Raw genomic sequence first — 21,353 nt, 5'->3', positions numbered from 1 at the left:
CAACTGCCTTTTGAAAATTCTAATCTTTTTGTGTAAGACTTGTGTTATACAAGTTTGTGATAGAGGAGGAACAGGACTGGCAACAGCTCTGATCATGGTAAGTATTAGGCAATCTTAGCTATAGGTGGTGCTATCTATAATAAGTAACAGTAAGAGAAAACTTCAGCCCCAAGCACACTCTTCAGAAAAGTTATGAGTGACTGAGTTTGGGTTAGAATGGAAAACAAAAACTTATCACCATCCACCTGTCCATTTGTTCAGCTATGTAGCAGTAAATATAAACAAAAATTCAAAAGCCTTCCAAAAAATTTAAGTTTTGGACAGACTTTGAGACCAAAAAACCCTGGATTATCTTCTCCCACTGATCATACCAGGTGAGTCCTGATGGTTCAGTGGTTTCCCGGGAGGACTGGAGTGTTATAACACAGCAGGTGCGGTCACAGGCCCAGCAGCAAAGCAAGAGGAAAGGAAGTTTGCACTGAACTAAGATCTTTTGTGTAAGGAAGGAGAAGCTGGGGCGATTCTCAGCTCTGCGCCGCGTGGGTGGCTGAAGTGGACAGACTACTCTGGCAACTAAGGCGCTGGCTGGGGGGGGGGTCCAAGGTTGCGAACAGAAGCCTGGGACCTATTCCCCGCGAGCTCGGTCCGGGCTGGCTGCGTGACCTCAAGCAAGCGGGAGAACTCTCCCGCGCCTCAGTCCCCCTCCCCACAGCAGTGCTGGGAAGGGCTCCAAGAGCCTTGGAGGGCGGACGGCAGCTTATGTTCCTTTGCATTGTTCTTATTCCTGTCACCAAGGGAGCCCAGCCCCGCGACTGGACGCGGCTGCGTTAAAGGGCTGGCCCAGGTGCGCCAGCTCCTACCCACAGCGAGTGCCTGAGCAACGGGCCGGCGGGAGAGTGCCCAAGGCGGGGGTGGGCGGGGCGGACGCGACAGCCGCTGCGGTGCTCCCGCTCGGGGCTGCTCCCACCCCGGGAACAAAGGAGCGCGGCTGCCACCCCCTGCGGCGAGGGGCGGTAGGGGGCGGAGTTGCTGCCCCCCACCCACCATACCACGCCCCGCCTGGGCGGGGAGGGGGCGGCCGAGAGCCGCGCTTATTTCTCCTCCCTGCCGCGCCGGGGGCGCCTGCCCGCTGCCGCCTGCAAAGGCAAAGCGCTGACACCAGCCGCGGGCGCAGGGGGACGCGGAGCCTGGCGGGCGGGGTTGTGCTCGGCGCTCAGCCCCCGGCAGCAGCACTAGCAGCGCTCCCAGGTGAGTGTGCTCGGGGCGCGCCCCCTTCTCATGCGCTGGACTTGGGGCTGGTCCCCTGGGGGGGCAAACAGCGGAGCCCCCCCCCGCTTGTGGCCGCACAGAGCAGCCTGGGGTGGGGGGTTAAAGCCCCGCCCTTGGCTCCCCTCCATGGGGCAGGAGCAGCCGCTGCAGGGATGTGGCGGCTGCTGGGGGCTCGCGGCGGGGGCACGAGGTGAGAGGCGCGGGCGAGGAGCCGCACCGCTCGCCGAGGTCTCTTGCCTGAGTCCGGCCCGTTCATTCCCCGGGGAGCGCGGCAGAAGCCTGCAAGTGCCCCAGCCCGGCCCGCGCTGCCCCTTTCGGGGCTAAGGGCGCTCCGCCTGCCCCCGCATGGAGCTGCCCGGTCTGAGTTGTCGCTTGGGGTCAGGGCTGGGACCAGCGCTTCATCTCCGGTCGTGGTGTGGGTTAAAGCAGAAGTGCGGGGATAGTTCCCGGCTGCTGGGAAAAATCTGCCACCCGATTGTCCAACCCGGGTAAATCTGATCCATATTGCAGGGTGTCGTCTTTTCAGGTTGCATTAGAAATGAATGAGAGTGCTAGGAAAAAACAAGCCTTGTATTGTTTTTTCCATAGTTGAACAAAGAATTTTTCACATCAAGGGACACTTAAATTAATATTTATGTTCAAAAAATCTCCCTCGTGGTGTTGCTAATAATACCTGATATTATTAAATGTGAAATAGAAATCTATCTAGATATAGAGATATGTCACTTTTTTTTTTCTGCTTGTGCTAGCTGTTTGCATTTTATATTTCACTCAGTTTCAGTTTGGACTTTCAAAATGGATTAGCCAGGCTTCCTTTTGTTTGTAGCCCTTTTCTAATGAGTGTTTCATTCTGGTTTCTATTTAGGAAAAGGGTTATTTACAACCCAAAGACTACAGGGAAAGATATGTTTAAAAACACCTTTTACTGATATGTTTTTTAAAAATAGAAATATTTCACCTGTTAGGTGTTGCAGAAGATTTGCAAGTCCTAAACTTTGGGCCTATATAGATCTAACAGTATCTCTTTTAAGGCCCCAATCCTGTAAGTAATATATACCTGAATGAAAGTACTGCATTGCCAGTGGGTTTAGTGGAATCAGCTTTGCCAACTCTTGCAACATTTGGTTTCTGTCTTAAAGCCCCAGTCTCTGGATTCATTAGGTTCATAAAGTTATGTGATAATCTCAGTTTTTATTTATTTTTTAAGTAAATTTCTAGCCGTTATTGCAGAGGAAAGGTTGAAAATGTGAACCATTAAGGTAAATAGAACCCAACATTTATTATTTAAACACAATCTCATAGTTTTGAAGTCAATCTTATGAATCTTTTGAATGGTTGGGGCTGATTACTGGGAAGTATTTGAATACGTAAGATTAATCACATGGCTGTTTGCAGGATCAGGGTATGTATAAAGAATAACTCATGACAAACAAAATACATTGCTAATGTCAAATACTGTATTAAAAGACAAAACCAACTGCTATTGATTTAATTCACAATTCAGGAACATACTTGAGCACTGGCTTAAATCTTGTTTATTTCATTGGGATTTAACCTCATGTATAACTTTAAGAATATGCTTGTGTTCTTCCTGAATTGGCATGCTTTACTGACTCAAGAATCTACTGTCCAAGAACAACTGAGCATCCATAGAACCTTTTTTTATTGACTTCTGTATCTTTGGTGGAAGAAGGGCCCACTTATGCAACACTGAAGGAAGTTGCATATGTGAGTAGCTGGGGGAGGAGAGAGACCTACAGGAGATACTAGGCCAGGCATGACCAAACTGTGGCTTGTGAGCTGCATGCATCTTTTACAGTTAAAGTGCAGTTTGTGGAGCCATCCCGCACCTCCTTTCTCCTCCTACGGGGCCGGGGTGGGGGGGAAGAGGCAGGAGTGGCGCCAGGGTTTTTGGCGCCCTAGGTGGGGGTCCTTCCGCACTCCCGGTCTTTGGAGCACTTCGGCGGCGAGTCCCAGAGCGAGTGAAGGACCCGCCACAATTGCCGCTGAAGACCCAGAGCATGGAAGGACCTCCTGCTGCCGAATTGCTGCCGAGGGTGGCAAAATGCCACCCCCCCCAAATCCTAGCGCCCTAGGCGACCGCCTAGGTCGCCTAAATGGAAGCGCCAGCCCTGGGAAGAGGGAAGTGGCAGGGCTTGTGGCTTCTGCCCTGTGGGGAGTGTGGTTTTGGGGCTTTAGCCTTGCGGGGGGGCATTAGGGCAGAACCTCCGTGCCCCGGCAGGTGCCACCCAGCAACTCTCAAACTTTTGAAGATTGTAGGCAGCTCAGAGGATCAGTAGGTCTGGCCACCCCATACTATGCTGTAATATTGTAAACTTATTAATTTGAAATGTTAATTTTCCTAAAGGCTTTTAAGTAATTTCTGTAGTTCTATTTTAATGCTGAAGAAGTGTTGTCAATTACCATCTGTTACAAGGTAATAGAACCTGCCTATTAAATCTACACAAGTTTCGTAAACAAAGTGTTCAATATCCAGTTACTTAATTGAATTGAAAAAAACAAGCAGATCAGAAATCAGCTAACTGATTTCTTCCGAAAGGAGCAGAGTGCATGTTTTCCTCTGATCATGCTACAGCAGTTGGATGCTGTCGAATGAACTTTATGCAGAGGAGGGTCCCTGACATTCAAACTTAATTTTTCAAGACAATTATATCATCTCCACAATAAGTAAAATACCAGTGATAAATCATGTGATATATACATTAACATTAAGGAAAGCAGAATACATTTTACATCAAGGTATTCAATAGGCAGACCACAGGCAAATCCAGACTGCCAGATGGTTTTGAATGGATCACAAAATCTTCTTCTTATCGTTGCTGCTGTTGTTCTATTATTTTCTTGGGATTCTGCCTCAACCTAGAAATTTGGACTTTAATGAAAAATAATTGGTTACCCTTTCTCTATGTTCTAAACTGAAGGCAATCTAGTCTGGTTTTTAGGATTCACATACTTAGCCATTGGTGAGCCTGGGTGAAACAAAACTGTGTATAGAATATTGGTAGCATCCTATTTTGGGTATTATGTTTGTCATATCTTTTACATGAGAATAGTGCGCTATTGGTAGAGGTGTTCTTATGACAAATTATAACTCCTATCTGGAGATTTATCAGTGTTTCAGACAAGAGTGTCAACCAACCAACCCACTTGATTTACTTAATTGATCTGCATAGCAAATTCAAATTCTGCAGTATTAATGTTTACTATTTAAAATAAGAAGTAAATTTCTAAGCCTCCTGGTTGTCAAGATAATGTCCAAAATGTGAACCAAGAGGAAGAAAGGAGACCAAGATGGGAAGGGATCAAAAAGGAGGATGAGGAATAAAGAGGAAACAATGGGCTGAAAAAAGCAGCCCTCTTAAAGGGAGAAACTCATTTTCCCAATGAGTGAGGAGGATGTGATGCTTTGGGGGTTCACCCAGATCAGTAAGGTATTATGTCACTACCTGCCATGTAACCCCGGCTGCTTCTGTGGTGTGCAGCTTTGGCTCAGAACGCAATGGCCTCATCCTGGTTTTCACAGCTCGGTTACTCCTTGCCAGGTGGCCCCAAAAGCCCTTCCAGAACCAAGTTTTCCCCAAACTGTTTCCTCTGAAGTGTTCAGTCCCTCTCACTGGACTCTCACAGAAGTTATTCAGTTTGGAGACAGCAAAGAGACACAGAGGCAGGAAGGTGTCAGAAGGAATGGACTGAACAGAGCATTGAGTGATCCATCCCATCATCCACTCCCAGCTGCTAGCAGTCAGTTTTGGAGACTCCTGACACAGAGCATGCATTTGCATCCCTGATCATCTTGGCTAATAGTTGTTGATGGACCTATCCTCCATGAACTTATCTAGTTCTTTTTTTAACCCTGTTACACATTTGACCTTCAGAACATCGCTGGCTAGGAGTTCCATAAGTTGACTGTGCGTTGTATGAAGAAGTACTTCCTTATGTTTGTTTTAAAGCTGCTGATTATTAATTTCATCGGGTGACCCCTGGTTCACGTGTTTATGTGAAAGGGTAAATCGTATTTCCTTATTCACTTTCTCCACATCATTCATGATTTTTATAGATCTCTATCATATACCCCCTTAGTTGTCTCTTTTCTAAACTGAGCAGTCCTGGGCTTTTTAATCTCTCCTCATATGGAAGCTGTTCCATACCCTTAACCATTTTTGTTGCTCTTCTCTGTACTTTTTCCAATTCTAATCTTTTTTTCTGATGGGATGAATAGAATTGCATGCAGTACTCAAGATGTGGGCTTACCATGAGCTTATATAGTGGCATTATGAAATTTTCTGTCTTATCTATCTCTTTCCTAATGGTTCCTAATGCCTTGTTTTATTTACATTGGAGATACAGTCAAGCCTGAAAAAAATAAAATTCCTTTGTCTAGGACCAGGTGGGCTTATGCACAGTCTGCCAAACACATTTGAGGATCATATTTCCAGCAAATATCTATAATTATTTATATATGGCCCATAGATACATCACATTATAGTATTAATTACTAGTCTGTTACCAATTTTCCAATGAAATATTGCAAGACAACAGTAAGCTAGTCAGGTCAGCTGAGACTCACTGCTACATACCAGGGAGCCCTTGCCCTCTGGCATTGGGGTGCTCTTAGAGTCACAGATGTATGTGACAATACTGAGGAAATCGTTACTAAGTTTAGCTATTATGTAACTAGGTCTTTCTGCAAATCTCCCATTGGCATCAGTGGAAGTTGTGTTTATGGGTTGTGGTTAGCAGGTAGTCAGTAAAGTATACCACAATCCTGAACCATAGTTAAAGATGGAATTTGGCCTTCTCCAAGAAATTAATTTGGTGCCCCTTCTCTAATGTGTTAGGGTGGGTACAAACAGCATACTCCACTCAGTGTATGCAGGTAACCTTTGTTAATGTTAGAAAATTGCACAATAAATTCACAACTTAGCACACAACTTTCCTGTGAGGACAAACCCTAAGTTTTTAAACAAATATATTTATACTAGTATAAACCCCATTTAGGCACATCTATTCCGGTGCAACAGCAGGTTTTGTCAATTTAGCTTATGTCTTTTGGGAATGGGTTTTAGTTAAGCTAAAATAAGGTACTCTTATACTGGACTAAGTGTCTTCGTGGGCTGGGTGGGGAAATTATACTGGTATAATTGATGAAAACTTTCCCATAGTTTCTTAAATTTTTAGAATAGTTCTGCATGGCAGGATGCAGCATGGTGGTATTCTAGTGTCTGTCGAGGTATTTCAACATTTCTTAAAGATCTATGCAAGCTAGGTCCATGGAAAGTGAATTTTTTTTGGTAGGAGACAGAGGGCATTTGAGCAGTGGGGGCACAGCACATTAGGTTTGCTAATAATGCTCTAAAGGTAAGTACAAATATTTGGCATACCCAACAATTTAATTGGTATATGCCAGTCCAAGTCCAAGCTGCTTCTGTGGTGCACTTGTGTGAGTGCCACAAGACCCACATGGGTTCTACAGGAATGAAAATTAACACAGATCTTGAGGGCAAGCTCTCTCCTTGAGCAGCCACCTCTCATTTACACATCGGTCAAATCTCCTTTTTAACTAAGGGGCCCTGATTTTTTCCCCCTCTGCTGGTGCCATGAAGAAAATATTTCCAAATCTAGGGATCAAGCTTGTGAGGGAGTTAGGGTCAAATTCATGTAAGGCTGCTTGGGAAGTGGGCAACTCATTTACATAAATTCACTGTCACCTGAGCAGTTTTGCATCTCCTACCTGCATGACAATGCTGATCCCTTATATGTTTCCCTTGCCTTGTGCTCTAAGCAGACTGTACTTAGTCACATTGTGTGTAGTCAGTTTGTGACTGTAAAATGGATGCATGATTTGACCTCATATTTTCAGTTGTTCACAAGCAAATTATTTTCCTAGCATACGCACTATACAAATGGGTTTCCCTGAGTTCAGAGTGTGCATGTCCATGATCCTGTGTTGTGGATGTTGCATTAAAAAAAATTCTTCTCCAGAATTTTGTAATACTTCGTCAGGTGTCTTAAACTGTCATATTTTGGATTAATTTGCAAAACATGTAATTAACTTGTGGGGCTGTCCTCACTAGGTAGGAGGAGAGACTGAGAGAAATAATTTTAATGTATAAATATTGTCAATTTTCATACTAAAAAGAGGCAAGGCTACCTGAAACATGAAAAGATTAGCATGAGAGAAGCTTTTTATTACACACAGTTACACTTGATTATCTTAATCCCCTTTGAAGACTTGTTGGGTCTCAGTTTTACTCGCACTGTAGCTGCGACTGCTCGGAGATTAACTTTCCCTTCTTAAAATCATATTGGGAGGTTGATAATCCTCTACAGGGGATTTTTTTAATAGAAAGTCAAAGTTTATCTTGGAGGACTAGACATCTCTGATAGTTAGATTAAAGCGATGATCACAGTAAGCTTCTGAAGGAGAAAAAGCTCTTCAATCTTAAAGTATCCTACACCTTTTAAAATCAATTTAAATATACCTTGGAGATAAAATATGCTCTCCCCCCCCCTCCGAGCAAAAAGTAAAATGAATATCCTTAGGAAGAAGGTTGAACTTAAGAAATAAAGCTTGCCAGTAGTTTAATTGGCCTTGTTTTGTTAATAGTTCTAAAGTGCATTACATTCTTTATTGGAATTACATGAAAAAGTCTGTCATCTATCTGTAGTATGTCATACTGCATTTAGGCAGATAGTTTCTATATTGTTTTGTGTAAATGAAACCTTCCTAATTGAGAATCATGATTTGTAGACCCATTGTAAGGAAGCAAACAAATATGAATGTGAAGAATATTGCATCATGTGTTCATTAACTTGTTTTGACAAGTGTACTTCAATTTTATTTATAATACTTCATAGTTTTAAATAACAGTGAATGTACTGGAATATATATTGGAATGTTAGTACTGTTAAACCATGTTCCAGCAATGTACTATTAAATCTTTGCTGAAGATTGGGTAAAAACTCAAAATTATTTGTGAGAATTACTGGGTTTGTAGGCTCAGAGGGGAATTAGACACATTAATACTTTAAGTGTAAAATGTTGCACTTACATAGAAATAATGCACAAAATAAATGCCATCAGTGAAATAGCTCATGCAATATAGATCAGTTCAACATGAAACAGCAAAGAAATCCAATAGCATGTTGGCTTGCAATTGGAGGGATATTATGGATTAACATAAGTGATCCATCCCCTGTCGCTCATTCCCAGCTTCTGGCAAACAGAGGCTAGGGACACCATTCCTGCCCATCTTGGGTAATAGCCGTTGGTGGACCTCTCCTCCATTAATTTATCTAGTTCTTTTTTGAACCCTTTGTAAGCACTATATCCAGATGTACATATACCCTTTTCTTAACCTGTGTACTATATAATTTTTTTAACATTTGCTTTAATAAAGTCACAGCCAATGAAGGTTGATGACAATAGAAAATTGAGTTATGTTAACACGCTGAAAGACCATTCAGATTTCATGTACTGTCTGGGTAAAACAGACTGGACCAGCTTTACCTCTTTGGGTGAGGATTATGAACTCTCATGTGTCCTATCCACAGTGTGCAAGTCTTTGAGCACAATCTTCATTAACCCAAGGTGCGCACACCCACCTTTTTCTCCTCAGAGCTTACGACATATAGCTTTCATATATCATATACCTCCTGCAATAAACATCTGTTACATATACCCCCAAAATATTTGCATTCATTGCACACCTTGCTGCACATCCATTATAAATGCCGCAGGCTGGCTTTCTAGATAATGGGCTTGATGCACACATTTCTTGACACGGAGATGGAGGTGCAATTTGCAACTATGCCTCTCAGTTTTGCACTAGGTGGAATGGTTAACCAGACCTCACTGCTAACCCCTGCTGGCTGCAGGGACCCCAGCGCTAGGTTGGGGCTGGTCCAGGCAGGACCCTAGCCAGAGCCATCCCGGTTAAACAACATAATTTTAATCGTTTAACCGGTTAACTTTTTTAACCAGTATTTACATCCCTAGTTTGCACCCTTCTCCTGGGGTTCTGCCAGGGAAAAGCAGCCTTAACTTATGGTTAGGGCTCTATAGGAGCTCTATGAGCTGTAGTGGTGCACTGAGTCATTGCGTCTTCTGGAAGCCCTGGCTATGTCTCTTTTCCAGCCAACAGAATTCACTTACAATCTCTAGGTAATCTTGTCAGAAGACATTTATATTCTGACTGTTTGACTGATCCGAGAACCAAATTTTTATTGTGTTGCTTTGTTGACACATTGACAGATGGTTCCAAATTCTGCCCAGACTTCTCCCATTTGCAACAACATTGAAGTCAATGGGGTTGTTTGCAACAGTAGACAAGTCAGAGCAGCATTTGTATGTAGGAACTCAGAGGGCAGGCAGAACTTTGAGAAGTGGAAACATTTTCATTCTATTACGTTGTGTCGTGAAACAAAAATCACATATCACAGTTGGCGAGTACTGAGCTGAAAATTAGTTTTTTTCCAAAATGGTAATCTAGTTTTGTGCGACTTTTCTGGGTTTGACCAAATCCCAAGACTATTATGAACACTATGTGACTGAGGATACTTCAGTATCTTTGGAATGACCCTCATGGACCTCATATCTGCCAATGGCACAGTGAATGATGCAGGCACATGATAATAGCTTTAACGTCCCAAAGAAATTGCATGTCCTTTTTCCTCCCTTCTGCCCTTTCCAGTCCACCTCAAATCTCTCTCCAGTGTACATGTGACCCTCCACGAGGGCTACTTATCCCTCCATGAACTACATCCACCTTAACTGTTGAAGCCCACACTTCCATCTCCTTTAGTCTCAGGGTATGTCTACATCTACAATTTTGCAGCGCTGGTTGTTACAGCTGTATTAGTACAGCTGTATAGGGCCAGCGCTGCAGAGTGGCCACACTTACAGCAACCAGCGCTGCAAGTGGTGTTAGATGTGGCCACACTGCAGCGCTGTTGGGCGGCTTCAAGGGGGGTTCGGGGAATGCGAGAGCAAACCGGGGAAGGAGACCAGCTTCGCCGCGGTTTGCTCTCGCGTTCCCCGAACCCCCCTGCAAACCGCAGGGAAGGAGACCTGCTTGCTCGGGGGTTCGGGGAACGCGAGAGCAAACCGCGGGGAAGGAGACCTGCTTGCTTCGGGGAACGCGAGAGCAAACCGGGGAAGGAGACCTGCTTGATTACCAGAGGCTTCCTCAGGTATGCTGGGATACCTGCTTATTCCACGGAGGTCAAGAAAAGTGCTGGTAAGTGTCTACACTTGATTACCAGCGCTGGATCCTCTACACCCGAGACAAGACGGGAGTACGGCCAGCGCTGCAAACAGGGAGTTGCAGCGCTGGTGATGCCCTGCAGATGTGTACACCTCCTAAGTTGCAGCGCTGTAACCCCCTCACCAGCGCTGCAACTTTGTGATGTAGACAAGCCCTCAGTGTTTGTGCTTCCTTCCAGTACAACTTCTCTGCCTCCTGAGTCACTGAGCCCATAACCCCCAAATTAAGTTTACATTTACTTATTTTATGTTGTTTAAAATAAAATAAATGAACTGGGCAAACAACTTCATTAAGGCAAAGTTAAGGTTGTAAATATATATCTCTTTAGAAGTTTCTTTCCTTAAAAAAAAAAAAGGAAAGGCAAGAAATCCAAAGTGAAGGTTAAACTAATATTTATGAAGTAATTTCTGATCACTGAGGTGTAACCGTGACACTCTGTATCTCAGGGGAACACCCTGCACCCCCATGTTGATCCTTATAATATGATTGTGTGATATCTAATGCAAAATTTGTCATGTTGTCTCTCTTCGGAAGGCTCATGGTGTACTGAGCATTGTTATAGTAATGTTATAGGTTGTAATTTCATGTATATAGTTATGAGGCTGAAATCGTGTCCTTGTGGCTTAAAGCAAGTCCAGGCAAAAACTCTCTAAGAGCAGAAGGGCAATTCACACCTTATCAGGGCATGTAAGGGACAAACCCAGCCCAGCCTCACAGGAACAAAGGACATTAGCCTAGGCAGCAACCAAGGATCTGTTGGACTCTCCCTCCACCTTCCTTTGGTCAGTTTGGGATTTCAGTGAGGTAATGGTCACCTGACTCTGAAGGTGGGGGTAAAGCCAAGAGGGAAGGAAGAACATGATAAAAGGGAGAGATGTTTGCCATGTTCTTCTTCTCTCTTCTGCCTAGGTTGATCAGATGTCCTGATTTTATAGGGACAGTCCCGATTTTTGGTTCTTTATCTTATATAGGCTCCTATTACCCCCTATCGCCATCCTGATTTTTTCAAACTTGCTGTCTGGTCACCCTCCATCTGCAGACATCACCACTAAGCAACTGAAGCACTGATCAAAGGGGAGAGCCTGGCTGAAGGGCAACCAGCCAGCCTGTGGTGAGAAGAATCTAAGTTTGTAAGGACACTGGAAGTGTCAAGATCAGCTTAGAATGTGTTTTGCTTTTGTTTCGTTTGACCATATCCGACTTGTTGTGCTTTGACTTAATCACTTAAAATCTATCTTTGTAGTTAATAAATTCATTCTATCTCAGTGGTTCTCAGACTTTTGTGCTGGTGACCCCTTTTGCACAGCATGCCTCTGAGTGTGACCCCCCACTTATAAATTAAAAGCGCTTGTTTATATATTTAACACCATTATAAATGTTGGAGGCAAAGTGGGGTTTTGGGTGGATACTGACAGCTCGTGACCCCCCCCATGTCAAGGGTCGGCAACCTATGGCACGCATCTCGCCAGGATAAGCGCCCTGGCAGGCTGGGCCAGTTTGTTTACCTGCCGCATAGGCAGGTTCAGCCGATCGCAGCTCCCACTGGCCACGGTTTGCTGTCCCAGGCCAATGGGGACTGTGGGAAGTGCGCAGGTGAGGGATGTGCTGGCCACAGCTTCCCATTGGCCTGGGATGGCGAACCACGGCCAGTGGGAGCCGTGATTGGCCGAACCTGCTGATGCGGCAGGTAAACAAACTGGCCCGGCCTGCCCGGTGCTTACTTTGGCGAGCCACATGCCAGAGGTTGCTGACCCCTACCCCATGTAATAACCTTGCGACCCCCTGAGGGGTCCCGACCCCCAGTTGAGAACCCCTGTTCTGCCTGAAGCAGTGCATTTGGTTTGAAGTGTGTCAGACTCCCGTTGGGATAACAAGCCTGGTACATATCAATTTCTTAGTTAAATTGACAAACTCATATAAGCTTGCAGTGTCCATGAGGCATAACTGGATACTGCAAGACGGAGGATCCTGGGGTTGTGTCTGGGACTGGACGTATTGGCTAGTGTCATTTGGTTACACAATCCAATGAGCAGTTTACTTGCCAGAGGCTGCGCATGAACAGCCCAGGAGTGGGGGTTCTCTCAGCAGAGCAGGGTCAGGCTGGCTCCCAGAGTCCAGGATTGGAGTGACTTAGCAGATCACCGGTCTGGATAACACCAGAGGGGAACATCACAGTAACCCTACTGCATTTCACTTCACTTTTGAGAAGGAAAAACTGCTCTGTGATGGTGTCCTCCTCAAAGGATTTTTTTTAATTTCTCTTGATTAGAAAATTCCAAATATTAGCCAAGAAATTAGGGAGAAATATTTCCTTAAATATACCCTGTGAGATAATCAAGAGAAACAATGAATAGTACCGTATCAACAAATAAAGTACAAATGCTGTTACACTTTGTAGTATTTATCTTCTGCTAAACTTCCAGCATTACATTTTATAGTTATCTCTGCATGTGTAGTCTCTTGTTTTCATTGTTGCCTGTGATGGTTTGAACACCTGCAGAGAGTTAAATACAAATTAATTTATCATAATATTCATTTTTGTGTATCTTGCTCTTGTAATGCTGCACATGCTCCAGTAGAGGTCTCCTAGACAGGAACCGTTTACTTGTATTCTTTTACTGGTGGGAATGTCATATTGCTTTTTAAAAATGTATTTATTTCTTGCTCTCAGGGTACAAAGCATATGCAGCTTCCATTAAAGTCAGTGGGTGCTATGGATGCTCAGCACCTTAGAAAATCATGCACTCTGCTTTTTATTTTAAAAGTAGACTTAAAAGTACAGCAAAGCCTATAATATTTAGAAATGAGGCAGGGGTGGGAGAAGAGGAGAGTTAACTTGTTTTATTTGCAGCCAACATGACATTTTTATACACTGAGAAAATACAGTTTATAACAGTGTTTAGAGCAGAAGGGCTTTGGTAGGAATGGGGTGTGTGTGAGTGAAGTATAGTAATTAACTCTAATTAGATAATACTTAATCCTTCTCAGACTGTTCCTGAAGGATTTATGGTTAAAACATTGCTAGTTTCATTCTTTATTTACAAACAATCCTTTTTATTCCAGGCTACATTTGCTGAGTCAGTTATTTTTACATCAGTAAGATTGTCACTTTCACATATAATGCAGATAATCCCTAAGTGTACCAGTACTACCATCTATACTCTTGGATAATAATTTTATTCTCAGGCAGTCAAAGTCAGCATTTGGAAATATGGAGAAAGTTAAAGGAAAAGAATCAATGAATATTTTCTTGCTGTAAGTGGAGAGTAGAATACATGGCAATATACCTATCTCATAGAGCTGGAAGGGACCCCAAAGAGTCATCAAGTCCAGCCCCCTGCCTTCACTAGCAGGACCAAGTACTGATTTTTTGCCCCATATCCCTAAGTGGCACCCTCAAGGATTGAATTCACAACCCTGGGTTTAGCAGGCCAATGCTCAAACCACTGAGCTATCCCTCCCCAGTAATCATAGGTCACATCCTTGTCCAGTGCATACTAAATGTGAGTGGAGATGTCATCACATGTCCCTTCGTCCCTCTTGTTCACCTGCCCAGAGTTACTTAGCATAGCTATTTGGGTCTCCAGCAGCTTTGTTCACTGTATTTTCTTTGGCCCTATATTGACTTAAATCTACAAAGGTGTTTATTAGACTGATAGGAAAAGTCTGTCTCAGGTTGCTTCACTGGTGTAATGTGATGGATGTTGACAACAGGGGGCTTGATCTTTACTTGTTCCCGGTGGATTACTGTCATACCAGTGGAAAGGGTCCGCAGTAATTATCTGCAATACACAACAGTTTATTGAAAAGGAATTACACAAGTGGTAAAAGGAGTTATATGCTTAATATACCCCGTGTTAGACATTAAGAGCTATACATTCCTCTTTTCCCCATGCTTATTCCCCTCCACAGTTCCTCACATCTCCTTGTCAATTGCTGGAAATGGGCCATTTTCATTACCACTGCAACCAGTTTTTTCTCTCCTGCTGATAATAGCTCACCTTAACTGATCACTCTCCTTATAATGTGCATGGTAACACCCATTGTTTCATGTTCTCTGTGTGTGTATATATATCTTCCTACTGTATTTTCCACTACATGCATCCGATGAAGTGGGCTGTAACCCACAAAAGCTTATGCTCAGATAAATTTGTTGGTCTCTGAGTTGCCACAAGTACTCCTGTTCTTTCACAAACATACACGATCAGGACCTGTGCTAGCCTTCCACAGTTCCTGCTTGGCAAACGAGAAGGTGGTTACCAATTTTATAGACTGCTTCTTTCCTCCTGGTCTGTTGTTCGTAGCCCTCTGGTCTGTCTTGGATTTCCTTCGAATCAAGCCTTGATTGCCTTGACACCTCTCTGTTCACAGTCTACTCGAGCTCACAGAGCAGAATTTTGGCTACTCTGTCTAGCAGCATTGCTTCCTCAAGTACCATTTAAGGAATTCCAACCACAGTAATTTACTTTGCTTGATTCTTATACTCTTTTTCCTCAAAGGAGTCACATGTCTTACAAGTATGCCCAATGGGCATGTGGCTACTAATTTTTACCTAATTAGTGTTTTAGAAGGGGAATGGTTCCGAATGCAGATCATCTCACATTTACTCAATCAGACATTCACTCTGGCTCTCTGCGTGGTGTTCTTGCTGTAAGGTCACTACAACCAGGTCGACCTGTGCTCCGTGCGGGAACTTTTTGCATGTTATATTTACCTTTGCATGGGCCCATATTTGCGGACCAATAAGTTCAATATCAATCATACATACAGATGTTGCCAGTTCTTTATCAACTTTGCTTCTGCTAAAAGAGAACCTGCTCCCAGCATCCTCTGCAGCCATTCAGCCATGTTTGTCATGTCAAGTTATGCTCACACCATTCATTCAGTATGGCCACACCAATCTGGCACCATCCCAACAATGGAGGGGAAACTTCCTCTTGCTAGAGCCTTGTTTCTTTCTAGACTTTCTCAATGAAGAGCTCTGTGGAGGTTGAATACTTGTCTTTTTCACTAATGGAATTTGGTCCAATAAAAGGTATTAATCACCCACCTTGTGTCTCATATCCTGGGATCAACACTGCTACAACACTACGAACAAATAACTTGGCAGTTATAAATCTCAGGAACTAAGAGATGTCTCCCGCAAAGTTAAAAATCCTATATGAAATAATATAGCTTTATTCCCCAGTTAATGATGATTTATCTTTGATTTCAAGAACAAGTGACTTTGAGGTCAATACACATTTTTTCCACCCATCTATTTCTGTAAATGCAGAAACCTGTGTCTCGCTCCCATCCATAAACACACAGTTAAAGCTCTCACCTTTTTGTATAGAGAATTAACTTTTACATCTCTCCCTACCCCCCAGTTCTTCCCTTCCAGGCGTAGGGCAGCCTCAAGAGGCCCATACCCTGTGTTAGAAGCCAAAACAAGTGGAAACAAGAAGACTTTTAACTTATTAAGTTACTTATATAGCATTTCTTCTTCCCTGCCTTGGTCCTCCTCCCACCACCAAAATGCTCTCAGAGTTAATTTGTTTCCTAACATGTACTTTTCAAATCTGTAACAGTCATTTTACCTTTTCATGTTGCAGGAAATATTTAAATAGTTTTGCTTTTTGCAAATCTTGTATTCCTGGGCCATTTTCTTTATCTAAGCTACCTTGTTCGAGAGATTTTTATATAAGCATTGGTCTCACATTGAAAGTACCCCTCTACCCGGATATAACACGAATTTGGATATAATGTGGTAAAGCAGTGCTCTGGGGGTGGGTGGGGCTGCGCACTCCAGTGGATCAAAGCAAGTTCAGTATAACACGGTTTCGCCTATAATGTGGTAAGATTTTTTTGGCTCCCGAGGACAGCGTTATATTGGGGTAGAAGTGTATATAGAAGTATCTTTGGCTTTCATGCACTTGTTTATAAGTTGTATATTGTTTTCCATTAGGATGTTACAGTTTGTAGTTAAATTGACTTAATCTGTCTCAAGGCCTCTGGTTCAAGACTCAGTGAAGGGCCTTTTCATGCAAGGAAACCTGATGTTACTTTTGGATGAAAGCTAGTTTCACTCATCTGATATCCTGGATATGCACCTGTCCTTTTAAGTATAAAGTAGCTCTGTTCTTTTCCAAAAATCAAAGGTGCTGATAATGTGTGTAACTATCACTGTTTTTAAACTTACCTTGAATAATGCTAAATGTTTTAATTTGTCTCAGTTTTGGCAGAAGTCAACATAAGGCATTTTAATGTCTGCCTATTGGCACTGGAGGGTGATCCTATGTAAGGAAACTGGCAGCTGCAATTGTTTCGTAACAGACAGCCAGTCGAATGAGGGGAAAGAAGACGATATTGAGCCACAAATTGTGGTATCGGACATCATCCAGCTTGTGCGAAAGAAGCAGCAAGTGCCAGCCATGCACGCAGGTGAGAAAAATCTACCAAATGTTGCAAATGTTCCTTGCTGGTGCCAAGCTATTGAAAGCCTTCATAACATACTATCCAAGTGTTGGCTGGTAGGATGGCATAGCTTAAAAATGGTCGCATTCAGCAAGGATTCTTCCTCGAGGGTTAGAATTTTTTAATAAAAAAAAAAAAGTTAATTCTGGAAAGTAGACTGAGAAAAAATATCTAGCCTGGGGTTCAGCTTGACTGTCCTATGAGCTGCCCCTTTGTTCTCCAAGCAGTCAGTTTGAAAGCTCTTCCTCTCAGCAACTGCTCACAGCATTTTCTTGTCTAGGTCCACAGTAAGCAGGATCCAGTCGATTTGGTTAACTGATTGCGGCTTTGATTCCCTGTAAACACAGGGAACATGCCGAGAACATAGGTGCATTGTACCCCAGTGTGTGGTGGTTAAACTCTGCCCTCACTCGAGTAGTAGACACTCATCTTAATCATACCATGAGAAATATCCCAGGCACTTGTCTGTATTCCTCCACTTAACATCCAGTGTTAGAATGCAGCCAACAAATGGATCACCAAAGCACAGCAAATGCCACGTGTGCCACTGTTCAGGGATATACCCCACTACTGACTGCATAGCAGAAATCCTATCTGGGCAGTGCTGCCCACTTTCCATCCAACTAATAACATCATCAGTTCTCAGCGATGGACAGAACAGGAGAGAGCCTCTGCCACTTCAGGAACTCCCACATCACCACCAGGCTGCATGAATGGCTACTTGGCGTTGGGCTCCCACGCCACCTCTGGAGCCAGCTTAACAGGTTCAGGTTGGTGTGGTTCACTGTGCCAGATCAACCACCATGTCCGGGGCATCCAGAATAGCCCCCTGTGCACCTGTGGTGCTGTGGAAGATGTTACATGCATGTTGTATGGTGGTTCTTTGTGTTTGAGCTTCCTGGAGGTCTTCCCAGGCTGAACACTGCTGAATCAGAGGGCATTGACTAGTTCAAGACCACTTAGCTGTTTTTATTTTTGTTTGCCTTGTATGTCTTGTCTGCACATAATTGAATTATATGCTGCTCAAGGCAAGTGAGAGACTGAAGTGATATTGACCGTTCACCAGGTAGAGTCCCTGCATCCCTCATCCCACTTCAATTACAGTACTGTGTCCACTCTGTAGAGAATGTTGTTGTAGCTAATATCAACCTCTAACAGAGTGAGACTAAGAAAAGACTTCCTCTGACAGATTATTTTATAATTAGTTTCTTGTACCTTGTTCTGAAGTGTCTGAGATATTAATAAGCGTTAAAATTAACTTTAAAAGCAACATTTTTTTTCTTAAAGAAGAGCCTACTATTTTACTGAGAAACCTAGTTTATGTACTTGGCTGTAAGGCCTAAGGGATTGTAAAAAACATTAAGTGTAGGGTGATCGGGCTAGGGCAGGAAAAGAGAAAAGAAAGGCAATTAAACTTTTTCTCTACCTGCTGTTTTTTGTATTTGTTACTTTTACTAGTCTAGACTTTTTTATACATTGCTATTAATTTAAAATGTTTAAACTTCAATTTCTAGTAATTTTAAGCAAGAATTTTATGCTGGATTTGCACAGAATACTTTTGCTTTAAATATCTTGTTAATTTCTTAAATTGAAACACTTCAGTGGCTTCAAGCCTGGTGGGTCCGTATTTGGTTCTTAAACGAGGCTTCATGATGATCCTTTGGACACTGTGGATATCCACAATTGCATATACCTTTATCTGGCTATCTCTGCTTGGTGTACTTAAGCCAGTAAGGAAAACAATGTACTGTGCATTCAAGACTATGGTAATTTCAGTTGTTAACTTTGGTTCCAGTGTTGCTCTCAGTGAAGTTTAATACAAAATTCTTAGACTTCAGTGACAGCAGGACTAGGCCCTTCTTCATCAATATGGTCAGTTCAGTACATAGCAGATTCTTCACTGAGGACTATAGCCATCCCAAGTTTTGCACATGTGTTCCAAACTATTAATCACAGTGCAAAAAAAGCACCTTAAAATTCATAGTTGCAACAAAAATTGTTTTCATTCTAAAAAGTCAAAAGTTATAGGAATGTATTTTCTTGAAACTAGATGGCAGGCACAGCCATTAATGTGTTTTTTTTTTTTTTTTTTTTTGGAGGGCGGAAGTTATAAGATTATAAAACTAAGAGCTCAGCATGAAAGCTCCTTCTCCATCATAACTAACAATGTTGCTGGCAACACTAATCAGACTAAAAGAAATTGAATCATTTGTGTTTGTGGCCATGTTTAGTGAGTTCTGATTTTAATAAATTAGCCTCATTGATGATAGAGTTCTATGACTGTTGTCAAGGGATTGCTTAAAAATCAGTTCTAGAAAGAATTACAATTGCATAATTTACATATTTAAAACTAACCATTTTTATATAGTGGGTTGTGTAGGAGGTGGATGATGGATTAGCAGTTTCAATGCTTGTTCAAATGATTTATTCAAGACAAATTAACCTCATCCCTTTGTGAGTTCTGCTTTTAAGAAAACCAGTGTGAGCATAGCCCATTGAAACTGAACACTGTCTTTGGTCGGGGAGTGGGGGAATAGTGCTATAAAATATTGCTGTGGGGAATAAATTACAGAACTTGTGATGGACTTTCTCTTTTCTGTGGCTGTTTTTTGGTTCTCATAACAATCTCTCATGCAGCCTAATAATCTGTGATAGATCGCATTAGAGAGCATTTTCACTGCCTTTATTTGTTTAACCGTTTGAGGTTAGTGGTGTGTTTAACCTTCTGCCTCTCTTTCAAAAGTCAACTTCCTTATTGTATTAGGCATTATTTATATTGGAATACCTCCCTGGAGACCCAGTCAGGATTGGGGCCGCATTGTGCTAGGCACTGCACAAATGTAGAGCAAGGGACAATTTCCGCCTAAAAGGGTTTAGAGTCTAGATTAAGATATGACATGGGGAAACAAACAGTGGAAAGAATAGAGGGCAAGTTTAACAAGGACAGAAGTGTCACATCACACAGCCAAGTTGTGTGTACAATTACTTTTGAAGTAGCATCTGTAATACTCCCTCTTTCCTTGGTTGCCTGTGGAGCTGGTTTTGGGGGGAAAATTGATGATTATTTGTCCCTATTCTTTTATGGAAGAATTTCAAAAGCTTTCAACCAATGCTAGTCAACCTGCCTCCTTTCCCTTAGGGCACAATGTCTTTTTAAAATGGCACTGCCTCCTCCCACTGCAGCTCGGCCTGAGTCAAGCTCCTGAGTGCTGTGCTTGCAGGCGAGTGTCAACTGCCGCCACCTCCTGCGAATTATTTTCCAGAGTATGCTCATGTAGCAATGGTGTCTTTTGACCAGTGGGCTGACCTAGCTTGCTTCCGTGCCTGCAAGCTTTCTGGAGCCTGGTCTTCCTGCAGTTTTTTTGTTCCACTCTCCTCCTATGGCTTAGTGAGGTCAAGGTGGCTCTATAACTTGCTGAAAGGTAAATGTGCTACTACGGCATACTGGTGATAACCATCGTGAACACAGCAAGGAGGAATGCTGTGGCAAGCAGCATCCAAATGAGGGTGCTACAGACAAAGCTTTTACCAAAGTGAAGACCTAAGAACAGCTCAGCTTGGGGCTTAAAGAATCAAAACAAGCAAAGATCTGGAACAGAAAATAAAGCTTGAGAAATCTCTCTGGTGCAAAATTATGCAATAAGATATACTTACCGAATAGAAAATACTTTTAAAATGTAAAACTGAATAAAATGGTTTTCTTTTCTGTTAGTTTTTATGTGGAAAAATTACAAGAGAACTGAAAGCAGCTGAATGTACGTGTGTATCAGCAATTCCTATAGAAGCGCAAAATTTTGTTACAAGAGTAATTAAAAAACAATTTAACCATTGTTGTAAAGCTGTAATTCAGACTCTTGAAATGCTCAACTGTTACATTCATAAACTCTTTTGAGAATGTTTCTTGGCCTCTACTAAAAATGTTAAATTGCATAGTTTTCTGTGTACAGCAACCAAGAGTTTTTCAGCCTTAGATTGCTGGGATTGCTTGCTTTGAGATGTTCTAGCAGGTGTAATTTAATAAATCTGAAACAGATTTTCAGCTAACGTTGTATTACCAAGCCACTGGTATGTACTCATCTTAATGACAGCCTAATGGAAGTACAAGCCAAAAAAACATACAAGTTCTACTAAGCATTTATAAATTCTGCTAAATCCACTTATGCATCGCACTCAAATCATTCACCAGCAGCAGCAAAATCAGGATAAATGTGAGATGTGGTAATGTTTGTTGCTTACTAAATAGTGATCTATAACTGTTTTATCTTCAATTACCTAGAATTGACTGCTCTCTCAAAAAGGGATGGGAAGTAATGCATTTGGATTAAATCCATTCTACTTCTG

The 21,353-nt window shown here is 42.6% G+C and overlaps 1 protein-coding gene across 6 annotated transcripts in view; it reads left to right on the top strand.

The window, feature by feature from the left end:
* Nucleotides 1-1,161: 1,161 nt before the first annotated feature.
* Nucleotides 1,162-21,353, top strand: part of MCF2L (MCF.2 cell line derived transforming sequence like) — a 280,436-nt gene continuing 260,244 nt past the window's right edge. For 5 of the 6 annotated variants that reach the window (XM_050947239.1, XM_050947250.1, XM_050947219.1 and 2 more), the window contains exons 1-2: nucleotides 1,162-1,248; nucleotides 16,772-16,979. In XM_050947239.1, the coding sequence (XP_050803196.1) occupies nucleotides 16,802-16,979 (178 nt within the window). In that variant the 5' untranslated portion in view covers nucleotides 1,162-1,248; nucleotides 16,772-16,801. The remainder of the gene's footprint in view (nucleotides 1,249-16,771; nucleotides 16,980-21,353) is intronic. The other variant, XM_050947281.1, reaches the window with a different exon arrangement.

This window comes from Gopherus flavomarginatus, chromosome 1, assembly GCF_025201925.1.
Source record: "Gopherus flavomarginatus isolate rGopFla2 chromosome 1, rGopFla2.mat.asm, whole genome shotgun sequence".
In the NCBI taxonomy this organism is placed as follows: domain Eukaryota; kingdom Metazoa; phylum Chordata; order Testudines; family Testudinidae; genus Gopherus; species Gopherus flavomarginatus.
This window is presented reverse-complemented; position numbering and strand designations above follow the sequence as displayed.